General features: G+C 33.7%; 2 protein-coding genes across 5 annotated transcripts in view; both read left to right on the forward strand.

Annotated features, from left to right (window-relative positions):
• The window catches only part of LOC127866621 (cytochrome c oxidase assembly protein COX18, mitochondrial-like), a 284,996-nt gene that overhangs the window by 133,104 nt on the left and 134,229 nt on the right, over window positions 1-17,663 (forward strand). The gene's annotated exons all lie outside the window — the stretch shown is intronic.
• Window positions 5,326-17,663, forward strand: part of LOC127866625 (uncharacterized) — an 18,795-nt gene continuing 6,457 nt past the window's right edge. Inside the window, exon 1 of one of the 4 annotated variants that reach the window (XM_052407325.1) lies at window positions 5,326-5,443. Coding sequence is in view for 1 of the 4 variants with exons in the window: in XM_052407324.1 (XP_052263284.1) it covers window positions 9,327-9,340 (14 nt within the window). In the remaining 3 variants the exon portion in view is untranslated. Of the gene's footprint in view, window positions 5,444-9,145; window positions 9,263-9,308; window positions 9,475-17,663 lie in introns of those variants that run through there. The other 3 variants (XM_052407326.1, XM_052407324.1, XM_052407328.1) reach the window with 3 other exon arrangements.

Genomic DNA, 17,663 nt, shown 5'->3' on the forward strand with positions numbered 1-17,663 from the left:
TGAATTGAGCCAGACGAAATTACCTTCAAAATGTTTATACACGTGCAGTGTATAAGACGGAATCAGAATTTTCCAAATGAACTCCAAGCAGCTCCATTATGTTTAAACGTACACATTAAGTTTGATGTCTTCTATTTTTTACAAGAAGTGTACAGGTACAATTTAGCTCTTCCGTATTTCACGAGATACGTTGACGTTAAGTTGAAAGTTTTCGTCTATTGCGAGAAGCGTACACGTATAGTCAAGTGTTTGGTCTTCTACGAGAAGTGTATTCAACATCAATAGAAGTTCATGGGGGTTTTGTTTTGCTATTTTAGTTTAAAGATAAAATATTATTCAAGTCAAACAAGAATATGTTAACCGAGTGCAAAACCTGTTGGTATACAGCTAATAATATCAAAGCAGTTTTAATGTAGACAATGTATTCATTTTCAATATATACAGACAACAATACTAGATATTGGGAAAACAAATTCAGCAATTAAGAAAAAAAGAAACAGCAATTGTTGTGTGTAAGTAGGCAAGTGACTGAACCAAAGATCTTTGTTACTAAGTGAAAATTAGACGGCATTTGTTACATCCTTGTTCATCAACTATGGTTAACCAATGAATATTAACTGTACGCATTCGCCGCTGCTAAATCATAGTGCTGAATATCTTTCAGACCGTTCATATATATATTTGAAACAAAATAAGCCATTACAATCTGTAGTTTTAAAGGAACTTTTGACAAAACAGAGGACTATGTTTTTGTTTACTTTCCTTAGCTTCGCGCGTTCGCGTTGCCAAGACAACGCATTACCTGGGGATAGGTGTTGAATTTAAAAACCAGGAATTCATTTGATAACTTTTTTCAACGCATGCTTTGTATAAACAAGCTTAGGGCGTTTATCCTATAATTATCCAATAGTCGGTACACCTGGAATTACTGTGTTTTAGAGTTTTGTCTTTTTTAGAAGTAGATAAGTCTATTATATTAGGTAAAATCAAGATTTTTTTGTATCGGCCAGATATTGGGGCGATACAGATTTTTTAATTGGCACGATATCGGCATTAACATCGGTCCGAGATCGGACCTGCAATACGGTGCGATGTCGGCCTGGCATCGACAACAACATACTGTCAAAGTTCCACCGCAATTATCCCGAGATTAAAAAGCTCTTACCGACATCGCGCCGATATAAATAAATACATTGGTCTGATATCGAAGTTTAACATCGACCTGAGATCAGACCTGTTACATGTTACGATGTCAGCCCGGCATCAAACACCGACCTGATGCCATCGTTCCACCGCAATTATCCCGAGATCTTAAATCTCGGCCCGTCATAGCGTTTTTATAAATTTATGCATCGGCTTGATGTCGGAGTTTTACACCGGCCCGAGATCGGAACTACAAATGTACTTCACAAAACGATTAAACTCAGACATCGAAAACGACAAAATGTCGTCGTTCCTCCGCAATTATCACAAGATTCAGAATCTAGGCACGTAACAGACATAGATTTGTACAACAATCCGATATATGACCTGCAATACGGCGCGATGTCGGTCCGCCATCGACACCGACAAATACTGTCAGAATTCCGCCGCATTTTGCCTGCATTATAAAACCGCATTCTAATGTTTACATTTAACCACTTGTTCACTGTCACTGAGCTAAAGCAAACACGAATAAAATGACAATGTGTTTAAAAATAAATGATCAGCCCTGGTCATATTGATTCCTTCTTCTAGTGTTGACAGTGTGTTTCTCGCTTAAACACTGACAATAGAAAAACAAAATCGATGTATCGATGATTTGCCGATAATATTAATATGAATGATCATTTAACCGTTTAAAATAGAACGCAGAATGCAACGAATTATATGGTCGCGGAAATGTATAACACAGAAACAAACATGAATGATGTGAAACTTCATATTCAATAAAATGTTATTACTCACATAAGAAAATAATTCCAGAAGGTTAAGATCCACGTAGAGCAATTTAAAATCGTACCTTCATACGATAACTAAAACAGAAAAATGAGTTAATGATGTGCGTTATTTTGAAAAACAAAGGGAAAAAATCTCACCGATGTATGACAATTATAACTTTTCCTTGTTGATTCCAAACAAAACAAAATAAAGATTTGTAACAAATACATTTTTATTTTTATTTTACAAAAGATTCCATCAAAACTTCTTAAAATACACGAACATGACATTTATTATAAAAGTTATTACTCACATAAGAAAATAATTCCAGAAGGTTAAGATCCACGTAGAGCAATTTAAAATCGTCGCGCCGATATCCTTCAACATGCACTCAGTATACGTCTTTGCAAGACAACGTAGCCGATACCGGACCAAAATTCGTAAAAAAATGGACACCTGTCTATTTCGAATTTCTTTTATGGTATGAAATGACAGATCTTAATTTAACTTGAATGATCCCAAAAATAATAATTCGATGAAAAACATATACCTTAAACAGCGGGCCGATATCGGCCCGTCATCAGCTTTCTCGTTAGGTAATGCCGTCTTAAAACCAAAGTCGGACCAATACGGGCAGGTTGACTGGGTAGTCAATTGTTTCGTTAAATGTGTTGCCGAATCTCCAAACAACTATTCATGGCAAACAACAACAGTGTAAGCTTTATATAAAAATAATGTTACTGTAAAGTGATATATTTTAGCAGTTTCTCTTTCAAATCATGGTCAAGCATGGAAGAATGTGATATCATTAATTTACACAGTTAAGTAAAATTACAGTAGTCATCAGCTATGTAACTGTTACGGTGTACGTTAGAGTACTTTAGAGAAATCAAATCACATTACAGGCTATTAACTATTTTGTTAAGCCTCTGTAGTTCTAATGGCTTACAGTCCGATGTGTTGGAAACACCGGATTCTACATTTTTGAAAACAAATTATATACATTTACATGTTATGTTTTCAAAAAGAGAATGACGGAATGACATACATGCTTGAAATCTGGTAGTTATTGGGGGGGGGGGGGGGGAATATCATCTTTGTGTACTCCTTATTCATAACGTGGCAACTAGCTCGCTACTTTTCTTTTTTTTGTGTTTACGTTCAAACTATGCCTGTCATTTAATCCTTCTGTTGTACGCATGCAATATGAGATGAACGTCTTCTGAGATCTTTTATCTTAATTGAACGATTCTCTCGTGACACAAAATGAATCACGATAAAAATAAACGACAGCCTTGAAACCCGAACTGCGTCGCAAAAAATAACAACACAAGGGAAAATAGCAATATTCATGTCCACTTGGATATTTGAAACCGTACATAAAAGCCACCATTTACCTTATCATTATTTCTTTCGTTACCCAACACCGTGCAGTTGGCAATTTTCACCGTTTTTGCATAATAACTTCGGCTGATAGCGTTTTAAAGGATAATGATGGCAGGGACCAAACAAACCTTATATTTTATGAACCATTCTCATACCTTTTTGGATACTTCAGTTCTGCCCACTGTGTCAGCATATCTTTCTTATCTTTATCTTATCGTATCGTATCTTATCTGAATAAGACAAGTGAAAAAGGAAAATAAAAAGTTAATCCTGTACGTTATTTTGAAAAACAAAGAGCAAAAAAACGACCAATGTATCACAATGATAACCATACCTGGTACATTCCAACCGAAGCAAAATAACATACAATAAATAAATATCGTCCCGTCACCTATTTTCGCCGTTCTCCTATTTTCTCCTACATGGCCAGTTATTCACAGGATGATCTGACAAATGCGTTCAATAAATCTATGGCTGAAATTGGCATGGATTATTCTCGGCAAGAAACGATTAACCTAGCCTCTGATTATGACATTCATTTAGGAATAAAACAACACGGGGAAAAGTTAAGTTTGAAATGGTTGTATGGCTTTTTAAGCAGATGGCCGGAGTTGAAGGTAAAAAAACCATCAGTCACTAGAAATAGCAAGGGCCGGAAATCCCACTAAGACAACCATTGAAAACTATTTTAAAGAACTGAACAATGTATTAACCAAATATCATTTGACAGACAAGCCATCCAGAATCTACAATATTTACGAAAAAGGTCTAAGTATAAATCACAAACCACCTAAAATTGTTACAGGCAAGGCACAGGCGGTGACAGCTGGTAAGTCCCAGACGGTGACCCTAATTGGTGGAGGTAACGCTTCAGGGCAACAATTTCCTCCATATTTTATAATTTCTGGTACCCAAATAAATGCAACCCTACTAGAATAATCAACACCAGGAACGTATGGGACAGTGTCTGATTCCGGCTGGTCCAATACCGACATATTTTCTCATTACATAAAATTCCATCTTGAACGTTTACTACCAACACGTGATGCTAACAATCTCATCCTGATCCTGTATGACGGCCATAAAAGCCATGTCTCAATTGCTTTAATTGAATGGGCAAAATCAAATCATACAATTCTATTTGTTCTTCCGTCCCCTTGTAGCCACATATTTCAACCCATGGAAGCCACGCTTACACCCATGAACATTCAGTCCGCTTTCCGACGATGTGGAATACACTAATTCAATGCCAATGTCGTAAGTGATATTGCTATTGCACCATCTCTTGCTTTTGCAAAGACCACCCAAACAAAATTAGTGCTACAATCTCATGAAACAGCTGTTGATTTTTTCGACAAACGATGCGCGCCAATTGTTGATAATGTACGTCCTGCAAAATAAAAGAAACTCTTAGTAAAGTTGTCGCAGGCAAAGCAATTACTGAAGATGTTGTGTATAATGAAGTTAAAGAACATTTAAATAGAAATAAACCAACAAAGTCTGTAAAATCATCTTCAATGAAAGTAAAAAAATAAATCATCAACCTCAACAACGTCTACAAACCCAATTCCTAAACCTGGTACCTCATCTATGAATCATTCAAATGTCTTGGATGAAACTCATCATGAAGCTGACACCTCTGAGGACGATGTTGACGACTCTGAAAAGTGCTGCGTGTGTAAACTGTTCACACCCCCAAAACTAAAATACTGCATTAGTCTAACTTGGGTAAAATGGCCACAATGTGACATTTGTGACAGTTTGGTGCAACTTAAATTTTGCACACCTGTACAAGTATTGAGGAGGGGTGATCAGTTTCTGTGCCCAAATTGTGCAAGCACAAAAGAATAAACAGTTTTAAAAATTGTAAATAAAATACAAAGATAAATGTTAAAAGTTAATTTCGAAAAACAGTTTATAAATTATACATTAAATACAGCAAATTAAAAAAGCATATTATGTTGACAGTTAATATGTAAAATTTACCTTTGCTTTCTGTTACATAACTTGTTGAACGACCCTTATTAACCAGTTTATGTGTATAAACCGGCTAAACTATTTATATTCACCTGCAAATGGATGTGTTTACATATTTGAAGCCATGAAATAGCTCAGCAAAAGCTCTAAATTTGTGTTGGTAAGTTGTCTATTTTTCTCTCAGTTATTTAGTTTTTCATATTGTGTGTATTCGTTATTGTAAAAAAACAGTTTGTTTCTTACATCAGCGAAAACTGGTGACACCAGGATATATTTTTATAATTAGAGAGTCCCATTACCTACAATGCATGCACATAACATTGATGATAAAAGTCGGCCCAACGGCAGGTCGATATACTTCTAAATTAATGCAACACCTGATTCTACATTTCCAAAAATTAAATGATGTACCTTAACATGATAATATGTTTCTAAAAAGACAAAAGACGGAATGCCACACATGTTTGAAAGGAGGTATTTCCTGGGGAAAATTGAATAAAAACTATGTAAACTCCTTGTTTATTGCGGAAAAAAACTAATTCATTACTTTTCTTTTTTTATGTTAACTTGCAAACTATTCCTGTCTAAACATAAGTCTGTTGTACGCATGAAAAAGAAGGCGAACACCTTCTCAAATGCTGCACTTGAAGTGACATTATGGGCATCTTTCACTGTTGAATTGAGCTGAAAAAAATTAACAGGTCAAAAGAGTTAGTTAAAATGTGGTTACTAACCAATTATCTGCAACTCATCTTGCTACCAATTGTTTATAAAAAATATATATTATATTCGATATTTTATATGACTGTACAGTCTTCTAAGCCGAGCGGAACTGTCTTTTTTATTAGGATCGCAGTTAGTAATCGTGTGTCGTATGAATAGATATCGTTGCAGGAAAACGAATCATTTATGTCGTGAGTTGTCAAACGAAAAGCCACACAACTTATTCGGCATAGTAAATTTAAGTATACATAAGAAACATATTGTATCTATGCCAATTAGAATATATCTGGTGGTTACATGGTAGATATCCGTCTCTTTTTCGCTTTAAAACTTAAAAATAATCGCGTTTGTCGAAATGGAGGAATACGTATAGAAATCCTACTTTCGGTACAAAACGAAAGTACGGTTGATATTCAAATGCATTATGCATTAACAATATAAGCGTATATGAATTGAAAACACCAAAAATAAACAACGGTTTGCGATAGACACCATAAACATGGCATATAATGTTAGATGCGCATAATGTCACTTTAAATGAATGATTCAACACGAAGCACAGGTGGTTAGCGTGTGGCTATGATATTAATTAGTAAAAACATCATTTTGAATGAAAAAAACATTCACTATCATATATATATATATATATATATATATATATATATATATATATATATATATATATATATATATATATATATATATATATATATAACAAGGTATTCAACTCGAAATCACCCGAAAACAAGGGTGCATCGCTTTGAACAGCAATTTCTCAATCAATTTTGCAGCGATTTTCATGAACCTGACCTTATTTAACGCAGAAATGAATTACCTTTCTGGTAATAATATATATTTTTATATTTCTACACATGCTGGGTCAAATTTTAAGAAATAAAACGATACACAATTCGTGTGACCTTCTTGACAGCGATCAGACAGGATTCATTAATGAAATCTCCAGGTGTAAAGACACACCTTCGCATTGGACCAATGAAATCACTCGTGTGTTTAAAATGTCAGTTAGTTGAAATGGATGTAAACAAAGGTTTCAAACGGCGCTGGTTAGTTAGTTTTGATGCATAATGCAACGACAAGCACGGTTAGAATGTTTTTTTTCATACGTTTATTGAATGATGGTATCAAGGTCCGTGAACTTTGCAGGGAAAATGCCCTTTACTCCGTGAAGATTTCAGTCCTAGATCCGGTCTGATCGATGTCAAGTTGGTCACACGAGTTGTGTATCGTGTTATTTCTTAAAAGTTGACCCAGAATTTGTAAAAATATTACAAGACATGTACATTTCCAGAAAGGAAATTCATGTATGCGTTGAATTAGACCGAAGATCGTGAAAATCGCTGCAAAATTGATGAAGTAATGGCTGATCAAAGCGATGCACACTGTTTTCGGGTGATTTCGAGTTGAATACCTTGTTATATTTCTATTTGATAGTGATTTTTTTTTTCAGAAAAGTTGATTTTTCGTTATAATATGATTATTTATCATTCAAAATTATGTTTTCACTAATTAATATCATAGCCATACGCTAACCACCTGTGAGACGAAGCACAAAAGAAATACAAGACAGACTTGAAACCCGAACTGCGTCGCAAAAATAACAACAAATAGGCAAAATAGCTAAAGTTATGTAAACAAAGATATTTGAAACTATTTATGGAGGACGGAAAACCCACCTTTAACCTAATCAGTTTTTCTTTCGTTACCCAACACCATGCAGTGTTCAATTTCCGCCACTGTCACGATAACTTCGACTTACAGCGTTTTAAAGGAGAGCGATGTACACACATACCTTTTATACATGACCCATAGTCGTTAATACTTAAAAAAATGTTTTTTATATCCTAAACTGCATTTAACAGCAGAAAATCTGTCATTGAAGTAACGTTATTCCATGTATTCCGACACTTTACGCACATGCATCAAACCCCTTTTTCAGAGAGCACGGCCCATTTATCACACCGTTCAGCGACGAGTGTGGATCATGCGACGGCTGAGATAGTGTATACATGTCGTCGGAAAGCCGAGTGTTAGTATTTTCATATTCTTTATATTGTACGTATTGGATTGAGCAGGTTTGAATGTGTTCTTTGAGAACCTAAGTAAGAAAAACTTTGTTAACGTAAGAAATCTGTTAGAATGTGGTCAAAAATCAAACACAATTCACCACTCTCTCAGTCAAACTCTAATTTCACAGGATTTAGACGAAAGATCAATATTGAAAAACATTTTATTGAACTCTTTGATAATTTTTCTTCGGTTATTCCATATTACAGCATCCCACATTAACAAACAACATTTTTATCAACGATAACATTCGAGTGGGTTTTGAAAAACGCCACATGCTGACGACCGTGACTAATTATTAGGTGGCCATGATAACGGCCACGAAAATAAAATTATGCTCATGTATTCGGCTGAGACAATGAAAAATTGCATGATGAGATGTTGACATTACTCATTGACCATATTCGATAAAACTGTTTGATAGTTTGATCACAAAAACAGTTGTAAGATTTTCATCCGTATTTTGAAATAAAATGGGATGAGTGAGTGGATTTCTTTTTTAAATAATTCATACTTTGACATTATTGAAACAAAGTCCTTCTTACTTAGGTTCTCAAAGAACACATTGAAACCTGCTCAATCCAATACGTAAAGTATAAAGAATATGGAAATACTTACACTCGGCTTTCTGACGACATGTATACACTATCTCAGCCGTCGCATGATCCACAGTCGTCGCTGGAGGCGATTGAAAGGTGTGTTTATTTGTGGATATTAATATTTCAGTCAACGAAAGCGGTTGCAACTTAACATTTCTGTGCCATTACACAAATCAACGTACGCCTGGGATTCGGTGTTGTTTTTGTTGTGATAAATAGTGCGTTTTCTATGTTAGAAAATTGTTTTTCTATGATTCTGGATAAAATTTAGTCATCACATGTGCACGCATGTTATAAATTATATTTTTGCAGGTTATAATGAAACGAAAACATCTTAGTTTATTATCATTAAAAATCTTGTACATAAAATAAACAACAAAAAGCGTTGTTTCATCAAATACATTTCAGAATACAACCACGAACCCCCCTTTAACTGTTAAGTGAATCGAAATTAGAAATAGGAGAGCGCACATCCGTCTGTTGTTTTATGTTCTGAGCGATAACTTGTCTACGCAGTGTGAGCAACCAATTCATATGGTTTTGAGCTATTGTTTCTGAAGTGGCACTCAACGGTATGATGTATTTATTAGATATTTTATTGAAACAGTGTCTGTAGTCAAAGGGGATGTCGTGCAAATGTATTTTTCACGGTACTACATTATAATTCGTAGATGTAATTTTTATAAATGACGATTGTGACCAGTATTTAAAATTGGACTTTGGGAATGCATTATTTATGGAAGGGTTGGTTATATGCTTACCGGAAATGATACCATTAATTAATGTTAGTTTGAATATTTATTTAGATAAAGATGAACATAGTTGATTCATACATTTATTATTGTATATTATATATGTTCAAATTATCCATAAAACAACAGACGGATGTGTGCTCTCCGGTTTCCAATTTTAACTAATTGATTAGTTTAAGTTGGAGTGTGCGATTATCATCAGATATGTCACTATTACCGGTTTGTCGTGAAATTATTTATACCATTATGCGAATGCTATATACTTTTTTGGTTTTCAATATTTTATTATCGAAGCATCACTTTTTACACAAGTACCGAAATACAGAGATCATATATTTTTTCAGAAAATGTGTAACTGATAAATTAAGGACTAAGAAAAAAGTAGGTTTGAAAGAAGAGTTTTTCACAAACCTATTTGAAAAAAGAAAAACAGAGAAAAATGCGCACACAGGTGTTATCCCAAAATGTATGTGTTTTATTGTATATTGACTTAATGCGTTCGATATTGTTTTCTAAATATATTAAATTAATTATTGCTTGTAGCAATCAATTCTTCAATTCTATGTCTACGCTGGAGGTAGGCACTAAAGTTATGGATTGTGGGTGTCTGTGCCTGATTTTTATTTTTACAAAAGAAAAATCGCCATTGATGTTATAAAGTTAACAGTTGCTGATGGTTCTAGATTACCATTTAATACATTACACAAACTTATTTTTCGTACGTGTATTCAATTCCAATATATGTACTGAGTTATCTTTGAATGAAACTTTAATATCATACCAGAATGTTGTTTTGTTGTGTATTTCCAAAACAAATGCATATTTTAGTCAATCGTCATGCAACATAAATCACATAATTTTGAGGGTGAAAGCCCGCAGTGATATCTCATTGGATATTTATACAAATTTATCATGAAATTCTCTCAATTTAGTATCATTCGTAGGCAAGAGAACAAAGATACCCTAAAAATCAAAATCTTTCTTGAAGTGGGTTTTCCAATTGATAATGAACTTAACCGCAATTAGACCTTATACTATGATTAATTTGGAGTAAATACATTTGCATTTTTTTTGTTAATCATAGAAATTAGGTATTCCGGTTGTTGATAACAGATATTTTCTGTTTTCAGCATTTCTTTCCACAATTTGATGGGAAACTTTGAATTAATGTATAATATTAAGAAATGCGGTGTTTTCGAAAACATATACATGCAGTTGTTTAATTTGATCGAAAGTGTAAAACTCTCGAACTCTAAAGTCAAACACATGTTTAAGAAGGTCTATACCTCTGTCATTCCATATTTTGAAAAAAAAAACCAGGGTGTTCGTTTTTATTATTTATTTTCCTTTATTGTCTATATTCCTTTGGATATAAAGTTTAGACCAAGAAATTAACATACCTTTTAGAAATGATAATTTAATATTTAATGATTTTCAATATCATTTAGTCTATGCAATTTTTCAAAATGCAAAAAGTTGCCATGATTATCTAAACAATAACTGTAAAGTAATCTTGTATTGATTGTGTTTGTTTTAATGTTTTTATGTGTATCGTTCATAATATGAAAAATACGAACACTTTTGTTTTAAGTTCGTTGATTATGCTTTCATTTGGGCCATCTATGGCTGTAAGGGGATATTTTATTTTTTTATATACCAAACGTTTTAAGAATAGTATTTTTTCCGATCAAAGAAAGTTTTCATTTTTGTGACCACTTGTTGCATTCCTGTAATTTATTTGAAATATTGCATTCCGTAATAGCGTGTGTTGCATTGTACAGTTTTATCCGCAGCGCTGTTGCGTGTTCGCAATTCCATTCGAATTTTTCTTTGGGGTAATATTTTACATGTTTGTGAATTAATTAAACTAGTATCATAACTGAACACCACTCTGGGTAGGCAGGCGATTTAATCCATAAATCAATCTCTGGTTTAATGGTCGAAAAATTTTGCACTACTTTCAATATGGCCATCGAAATTCTAATTTTCTTTCAAATGTCAGAGAAAATGTAAAAATCAGCAGGACGTTCGAAACAAAAAAAAACGGAAGAAGATTTTAATTGCGAAAAGTTAATAAATTCATTATCTGTGGTACGGTTATACAGTGGAATAGTGTTGTTTTTCAACTTTTTTCGAAGCTATTGAACTGGATAGTGGAATTTCTAGTAACAGTGGAATTAATGAATGTCTTATCATTCATCATCGTGCTGAATTATCATCAGCATCATTTCTTGGAACATGGCAATATGCAAAATACTAGTATTTCCTTAAAAATAATAAAAAAAACAACAACAAATTCTAGTTTAAAATAAATACTATTGATAATTATATAATAAATAATAATGGTAATTATATATCCTAAATGTCACTTATCCAGTTTCACTTTCGGTTGGGATAGTTTTGTAAACAACGTAAGTTCTTTTTCAAGGTTGGCAATAACGTGGTAAAATAATGTTTAGTGTTTACATCGGGAAATGTTGCTAATCCAGTTTAACTTTCGGTTGGTATAGTTTTGTAAACAATGTAAATTCTTTTTCAAAAGTTGACAATTACGTGGTAAAGTGCTTTTTGTATCAAAATTTCGGCAGAATATGTGGAGCTAGTTCAACACGCATCGTATTCACACTTATAATAAAAGACTCACATTTTGGTGTGTAAAGTAGAAATATAAGCCAAGATGGTGACCATTAAACATGAGGCCTATCTTACGGAGGCTCCGTAGATAGTCGATGTATAACGATTGAACTGAACGCGTGTCATTGTCTAGTTTATATCCTGATATGGTAGAAACAAAAATAAGATGCTGATGATGTTTTCAAAAGGACTATTGGCTGCTATCAAGTGGGAAACATGCGTTATATGCAAACAATGCATGTTTAATTTCAATATTGCTTATTTTGACTCCTTTGATATTTTGGTTATTTCTTGTATTATTAACTATATAGAGTAATCAATTAAATAAAAACTATACATAGGCAGAATTTTAAAAGGTAATTTGAGAGGGGACATCTCTGTCTTACACCCTTTGTGATATTAAAATATTCTGAGAAATAACCATTATTAGTATAACATGAATTTGCATTACTATAAAATAATGTAATACAATTTTTAGTAGTAAACCCATTGTCTCTTGACTTTGGAACTTAAAATTGTTCACCGTGGCTTTTCGGACGTCCGAAAAGGACATTAGTCTAGTTTCGTTAATTTCATTTACTTTATCGGTTATTTCATTAACAGTTAGTATATTTTCACGAATTTATATCCTGTTTGGTCTGGGTTTATTAACTTTTCTTCAATGAATATTTTAATTCTTTTTGCAATCGATTTTGTTTCAAATTTGTAATCCACGTTGATTCCAGACACGGGCCGCCAGTTATTTACAGATAAAACATATCCGTTTTCGGCAAAAAGTAATGTAATTCATTGGTTTTGAAGAGGGGTTAAATGTCCGTGTTGAAATGAAAACTTTAATGAGTTAATTAAATACTTCTTATATCATTCCAAACATGTTTGTAAATTTCAATCGATAAACCGTCTGATCCTGGGCTTTTTTTCATTTTTAATCTCCCCCAAAGCCTTGCAACATTCGTTTTCTGTTTATTGTTCCGGATGTTTTGCTCTATCTTCATCTGACAGCTTTACAATATTTAAAAAAGGACTATTGTCATAATGATTCAGTAAAATATCAGGTGTGTAAAGGACTGAGTAATGATATTGATTTCTTCAAGTATATTTACATAGGCATTTTATAATGTATTATTTATCCTTAATTGTTTAATAACATTTTGTTCAGATCTTTTGGATTCAAAATAAGCCAAAAACTTTGCTGAAAAATCCCCCCTTAAATACATTTGGCGTAAGATCTTTAAGAAAACTGTTTTTCTTCGTTCAAAACATTGAATATATCTTTTTTTTTGTTGTATTATTTTTCCATAACAATTGAGTCGTTTGGGTTTTCTTCCAGTTGTTCTTCAATATGTCTTAAGTTATTTTCTAGTTCTTTTTCAGATTTGATATCGTTTTTCGTTATGTTTGACGTATATTTAATGCTTCTATCTTTGACCACGCCTTTCATACGCTAACAAAACATATTATGATTTGCATTACAGTTGAAATTGACAACGTCTGTAATTGCATTTTTATCTTGGATTTAAAGTTTGTGTCTAAAAATAACGAGTTATTAAGTTTGCAGTCAGCCGGGCCTCTTTCAATCATAACAAAATGTATGTGCATGATAACCATTTAATGGTCTGACTTTTGACTTTCTTATTAGAAAACTGTTTTTCTTCGTTTAATACATTGAATGCATCTTTTTCTTTGTTGTAGTTTTCCATAACAATTGAGTCGTTTTGGGTTTCCATCCAGTTGTTCTTCAATATGTCTTAAGTTATTTTATAGTTTTTTTTTAGATTTGATATCGTTTTTCGTTATATTTGATCGCAAATTTAATGCTTTTATCTTTGACCGCGCCTTTCATAAGTTCCCAAAACATATTATGATTTGCATTACAGTTAAAATTGCATTTTCATCTTGGATTTCGAGTATGTGTCTAAAAATAACGAGTTATTAATTTTGCAGTCACCCGGACCTCTTTCAATCATAACAAAATGTATGTGCAGGATAACTATTTAATGGTCTGACTTTAAACCAGTTTTTATTAAGCAATTTTGAGCGCTACTTATTAGGCAAGATAATTTTTGAAAGAAGTTCATTCGGGGAAAAAAAATAGGGGTTATTATTCGAATTTAAAGTAAACGATGATTTAAAAAAATTACAATTCCGGTAAATGTCAGTTAAATAGATGTTGTCTTTTATATTATTCACTTAATTTGAGCATTTATTTTTCGTAGTTGTCCTCCTATTCAATTTGTCTAACTTCTAATATTGCACCACATTTAAATCACCTCCTAGTATCAAGGACTATTCCTCTAGACTGGAAATTGTTTTGTCTAGTGAATTTAAAAATCAAGGTCGACATTATTTGGGTCATATATGTTTATTAAAGCAATTTGTGAATTATATATTTTGATTTATAAAACCTGAAGCCATTCTTCTACAAATTCTGTATAATCGAGGATATGTATTTGTTGATTGCGTTTGAATAGAATTCCGATGCCTAAGCTGTTTGTACTTGGTTCACTGCAAAATACTTCCTCTCCCCATGCTCGAGCTCAGTCAGTATTTACTTGTTTGCTATCATAATGCATTTATTGTAACATCGCTATATGAATTGATTTTGTTTTTAACCGTGTACAAACGTGCTCGCGTTTAGTTTTGGAACTCTGTCCTTTGATTATGGTGATTGGCGTCGCACTGAAGTGCGGCGACTCGTATGTAATACGTTTTTTTTCGCTTATGGGAGGAGAAGTTATTTTACGGATCAATGTATATATTTATTTTTGTTGTCAGAATATCTTGCATAGTGTCGATTTTTTGTGTAAATTAGTGTAAATAAGTATTGCATTTGTGCCTATTACATTTACTACAACATTTATTGCCAATAATGCAAAGCTAATTCTTTTAATTAATAACTGATCACAGGGACTGGGCAATAATAAAAGATCACAGGTACTGGGCAAATACGCGAACCGGTGAAACTTTCTGGTTTTGTATAAAAACAAAACATAATCAAAATATATTTATTTTGTGGTTTTTCTAACAATAGCGCAGACTTTTGCTGTTCGAGTTTTGGTTAACGCGTATTTTCTTCAATTTTACAAGACGACAGCGATTACACGGTTTAATGCTTTATTGATAACCGTTACACTTCAGTCACTTATTAATATCTTAGTTAGAAGTTGATTTTTCAAGCGGTTCCGTAGTGTAGTGGTTACACGCTCGCTTCACATGTGAGAGGCCCAAGGTTCGAGCCCCAGTAGAATCAAATATTTTATTTGTGTTCTATGTTAACTTTTTGTTTTGATGTAGACATTTTAGTTTAAATAAATATACTGTTTTATTGTAACCATTTTTTGTTTTTATAATGCCCATGAAATATATGCGTGAGAGGGTGGGGGGCGTAAACATATTAAAACTTTTAAAGTGTTTTCATATCAATGAGTACTCAACCCCTATCGTAAATGATCAACGTTAGAATAAGTTCAGAATCATCTCCCCTTGAAGTTGAGAAATATATGAAATTACGCTTACAAGATGAAGCAGTTTTTTTTAAAACCTACACAGTTCTGTTCCATTAATAAAAAGTGAACACGGATGCCAGTAAAAAAAGGAAACCAATGTAAATAAAATGAACTATGAAATATATTGGGGTTACAACACAAAATCATAGATAATGGTTATTTGGGGGTTATAACACAACATCATAGATAATGGTTATTTGGGAGCTATAACACAAAATCATAGATAATGGTAATACCAGTATCTTTTTCTATTTTGTTAAAGATAATCGGCCAATATATTAATATTTACAGTAGAAAAAAATCGTTCCATGTAACTTCATTGAGTGCCTTTTACACTGAAATTCCCGACGCCCTTTGATACTTTGCATCAATACTTATCTTGTAAAAATATTTAATCTCTCATGTTTTATTCTCACTGTCATGAATGCTGTCCACCATGAGTCTATTAGTGGTATACCCATTTTAGATGTTACCATTTAACTCCAGAGTAAAACTATAACATACATTTTTAGCTCATCTATTTTTTTTAAAAGAAATGAGCTATTGTCATCACCTTGGCGTCGGCGTCGGCGTCTGCGTCTGCGTCGGCGTCGGCGTCCGGTTAAGTTTTGCGTTTAGGTCCCCTTCTCTCAGAAAGTATCAATGCTATTGCATTCAAACTTGGTACACTTACTTACTATCATTAGGGGACTTGGCAGGCAAAGTTAGATAACTCTGATGTGCATTTCGACAGAATTATGTGCCCTTTTTATACGTAGAAAATTGAAAATTTTGGTTAAGTTTTGTGTTTAGGTCCATTGTATTCCTTAAGTATCAAAGCTATTGCTTTCATACTTGCAACACTTACTAACTATCATAAGGGAACTGTGCAGGCAAAGTTATGTAACTCTGACTGGCATTTTGACATAATTATGTGCCCTTTTTATACTTAGAAAATTGAAAATTTGGTTAAGTTTTGTGTTTAGGTCCACTTTATTCCTACAGTATCAAAGCTATTGCTTTCATACTTGCAACACTTATTAACTATCATAAGGGGACTGTGCAGGCAAAGTGATGTAACTCCGACTCGCATTTGGACAGAATTATGGGCCCTTTATACTTAGAAAATTGAAAATTTGGTTAAGTTTTGTGTTTTGGTCCACTGTACCCCTAAAGTATCATAGATATTGCTTTCATACTTGGAACACTCGCAAACTATCATAAGGGGACAGTAAAAGGACAAGTTGCATAACTCTGGTTGTCATTTTTACGGAATAATGGCCCTTTTTTGACTTAGTAACTTTGAATATATGGTTAAATTGTGTGTTTCGATCCACTTTACTTCTAAAGTATCAAGGCTATTGATTTCAAACTTCAAATACTTTCGTGCTATCATGAGGTTACTGTACCTGGCAAGTTGAATTTTACCTTGACCTTTGAATGACCGTGACACTCAAGGTCAAATTATTAAATTTTGCTAAATTTGCCATAACTTCTTTATTTATAATTAGATTTGATTGATACTTTGACAAAACAACTCTTACCTGACATACCACAATAGACTCCACCCAAACCATCCCCCACGCCCCCCCCGGACCCCCCCCCATTTTTTTAAAGATCATCTCACAAATGACCACCACACCCTCACACTATATCCCCCCACCCCATCCCCCCCCCCCCCCCCCCGCAATTTTTTTTTGGACACAGTTAAAAACACAAATATTTATTTTTATTATTTTATTTTTGAAATACCGTCCAACCATCGCACCCAAGAATCGCCTCCCCCCCCCCCCCCCACCCCTCCCCCCCCCACCCCCCCCCCCACCCCCAGCCCCCCATCCCCGAATTTTTTTTCCGCATTTTTGGAAGGTAATGTAATAAATGACCACACACCCACACTATACACCCCTCTTCACTCCACCCCTCCCTCCTGTGTGATTGAAATTGAGAGTCCCTTCACCTTTAAAAATAAAATAGATGAGCGGTCTGCACCCGCAAGGTGGTGCTCTTGTCGAGTCCTGGCATAAGGCGGGAAGTAAATAATACAAGAGATGTGAACAAGATTTATACAATAGATGCTTTTATCAAGAGTTTATCGGAGG

The sequence above is a fragment of the Dreissena polymorpha genome, chromosome 2 (genome assembly GCF_020536995.1).
Source record: "Dreissena polymorpha isolate Duluth1 chromosome 2, UMN_Dpol_1.0, whole genome shotgun sequence".
NCBI classification, from domain to species: Eukaryota; Metazoa; Mollusca; class Bivalvia; order Myida; family Dreissenidae; genus Dreissena; species Dreissena polymorpha.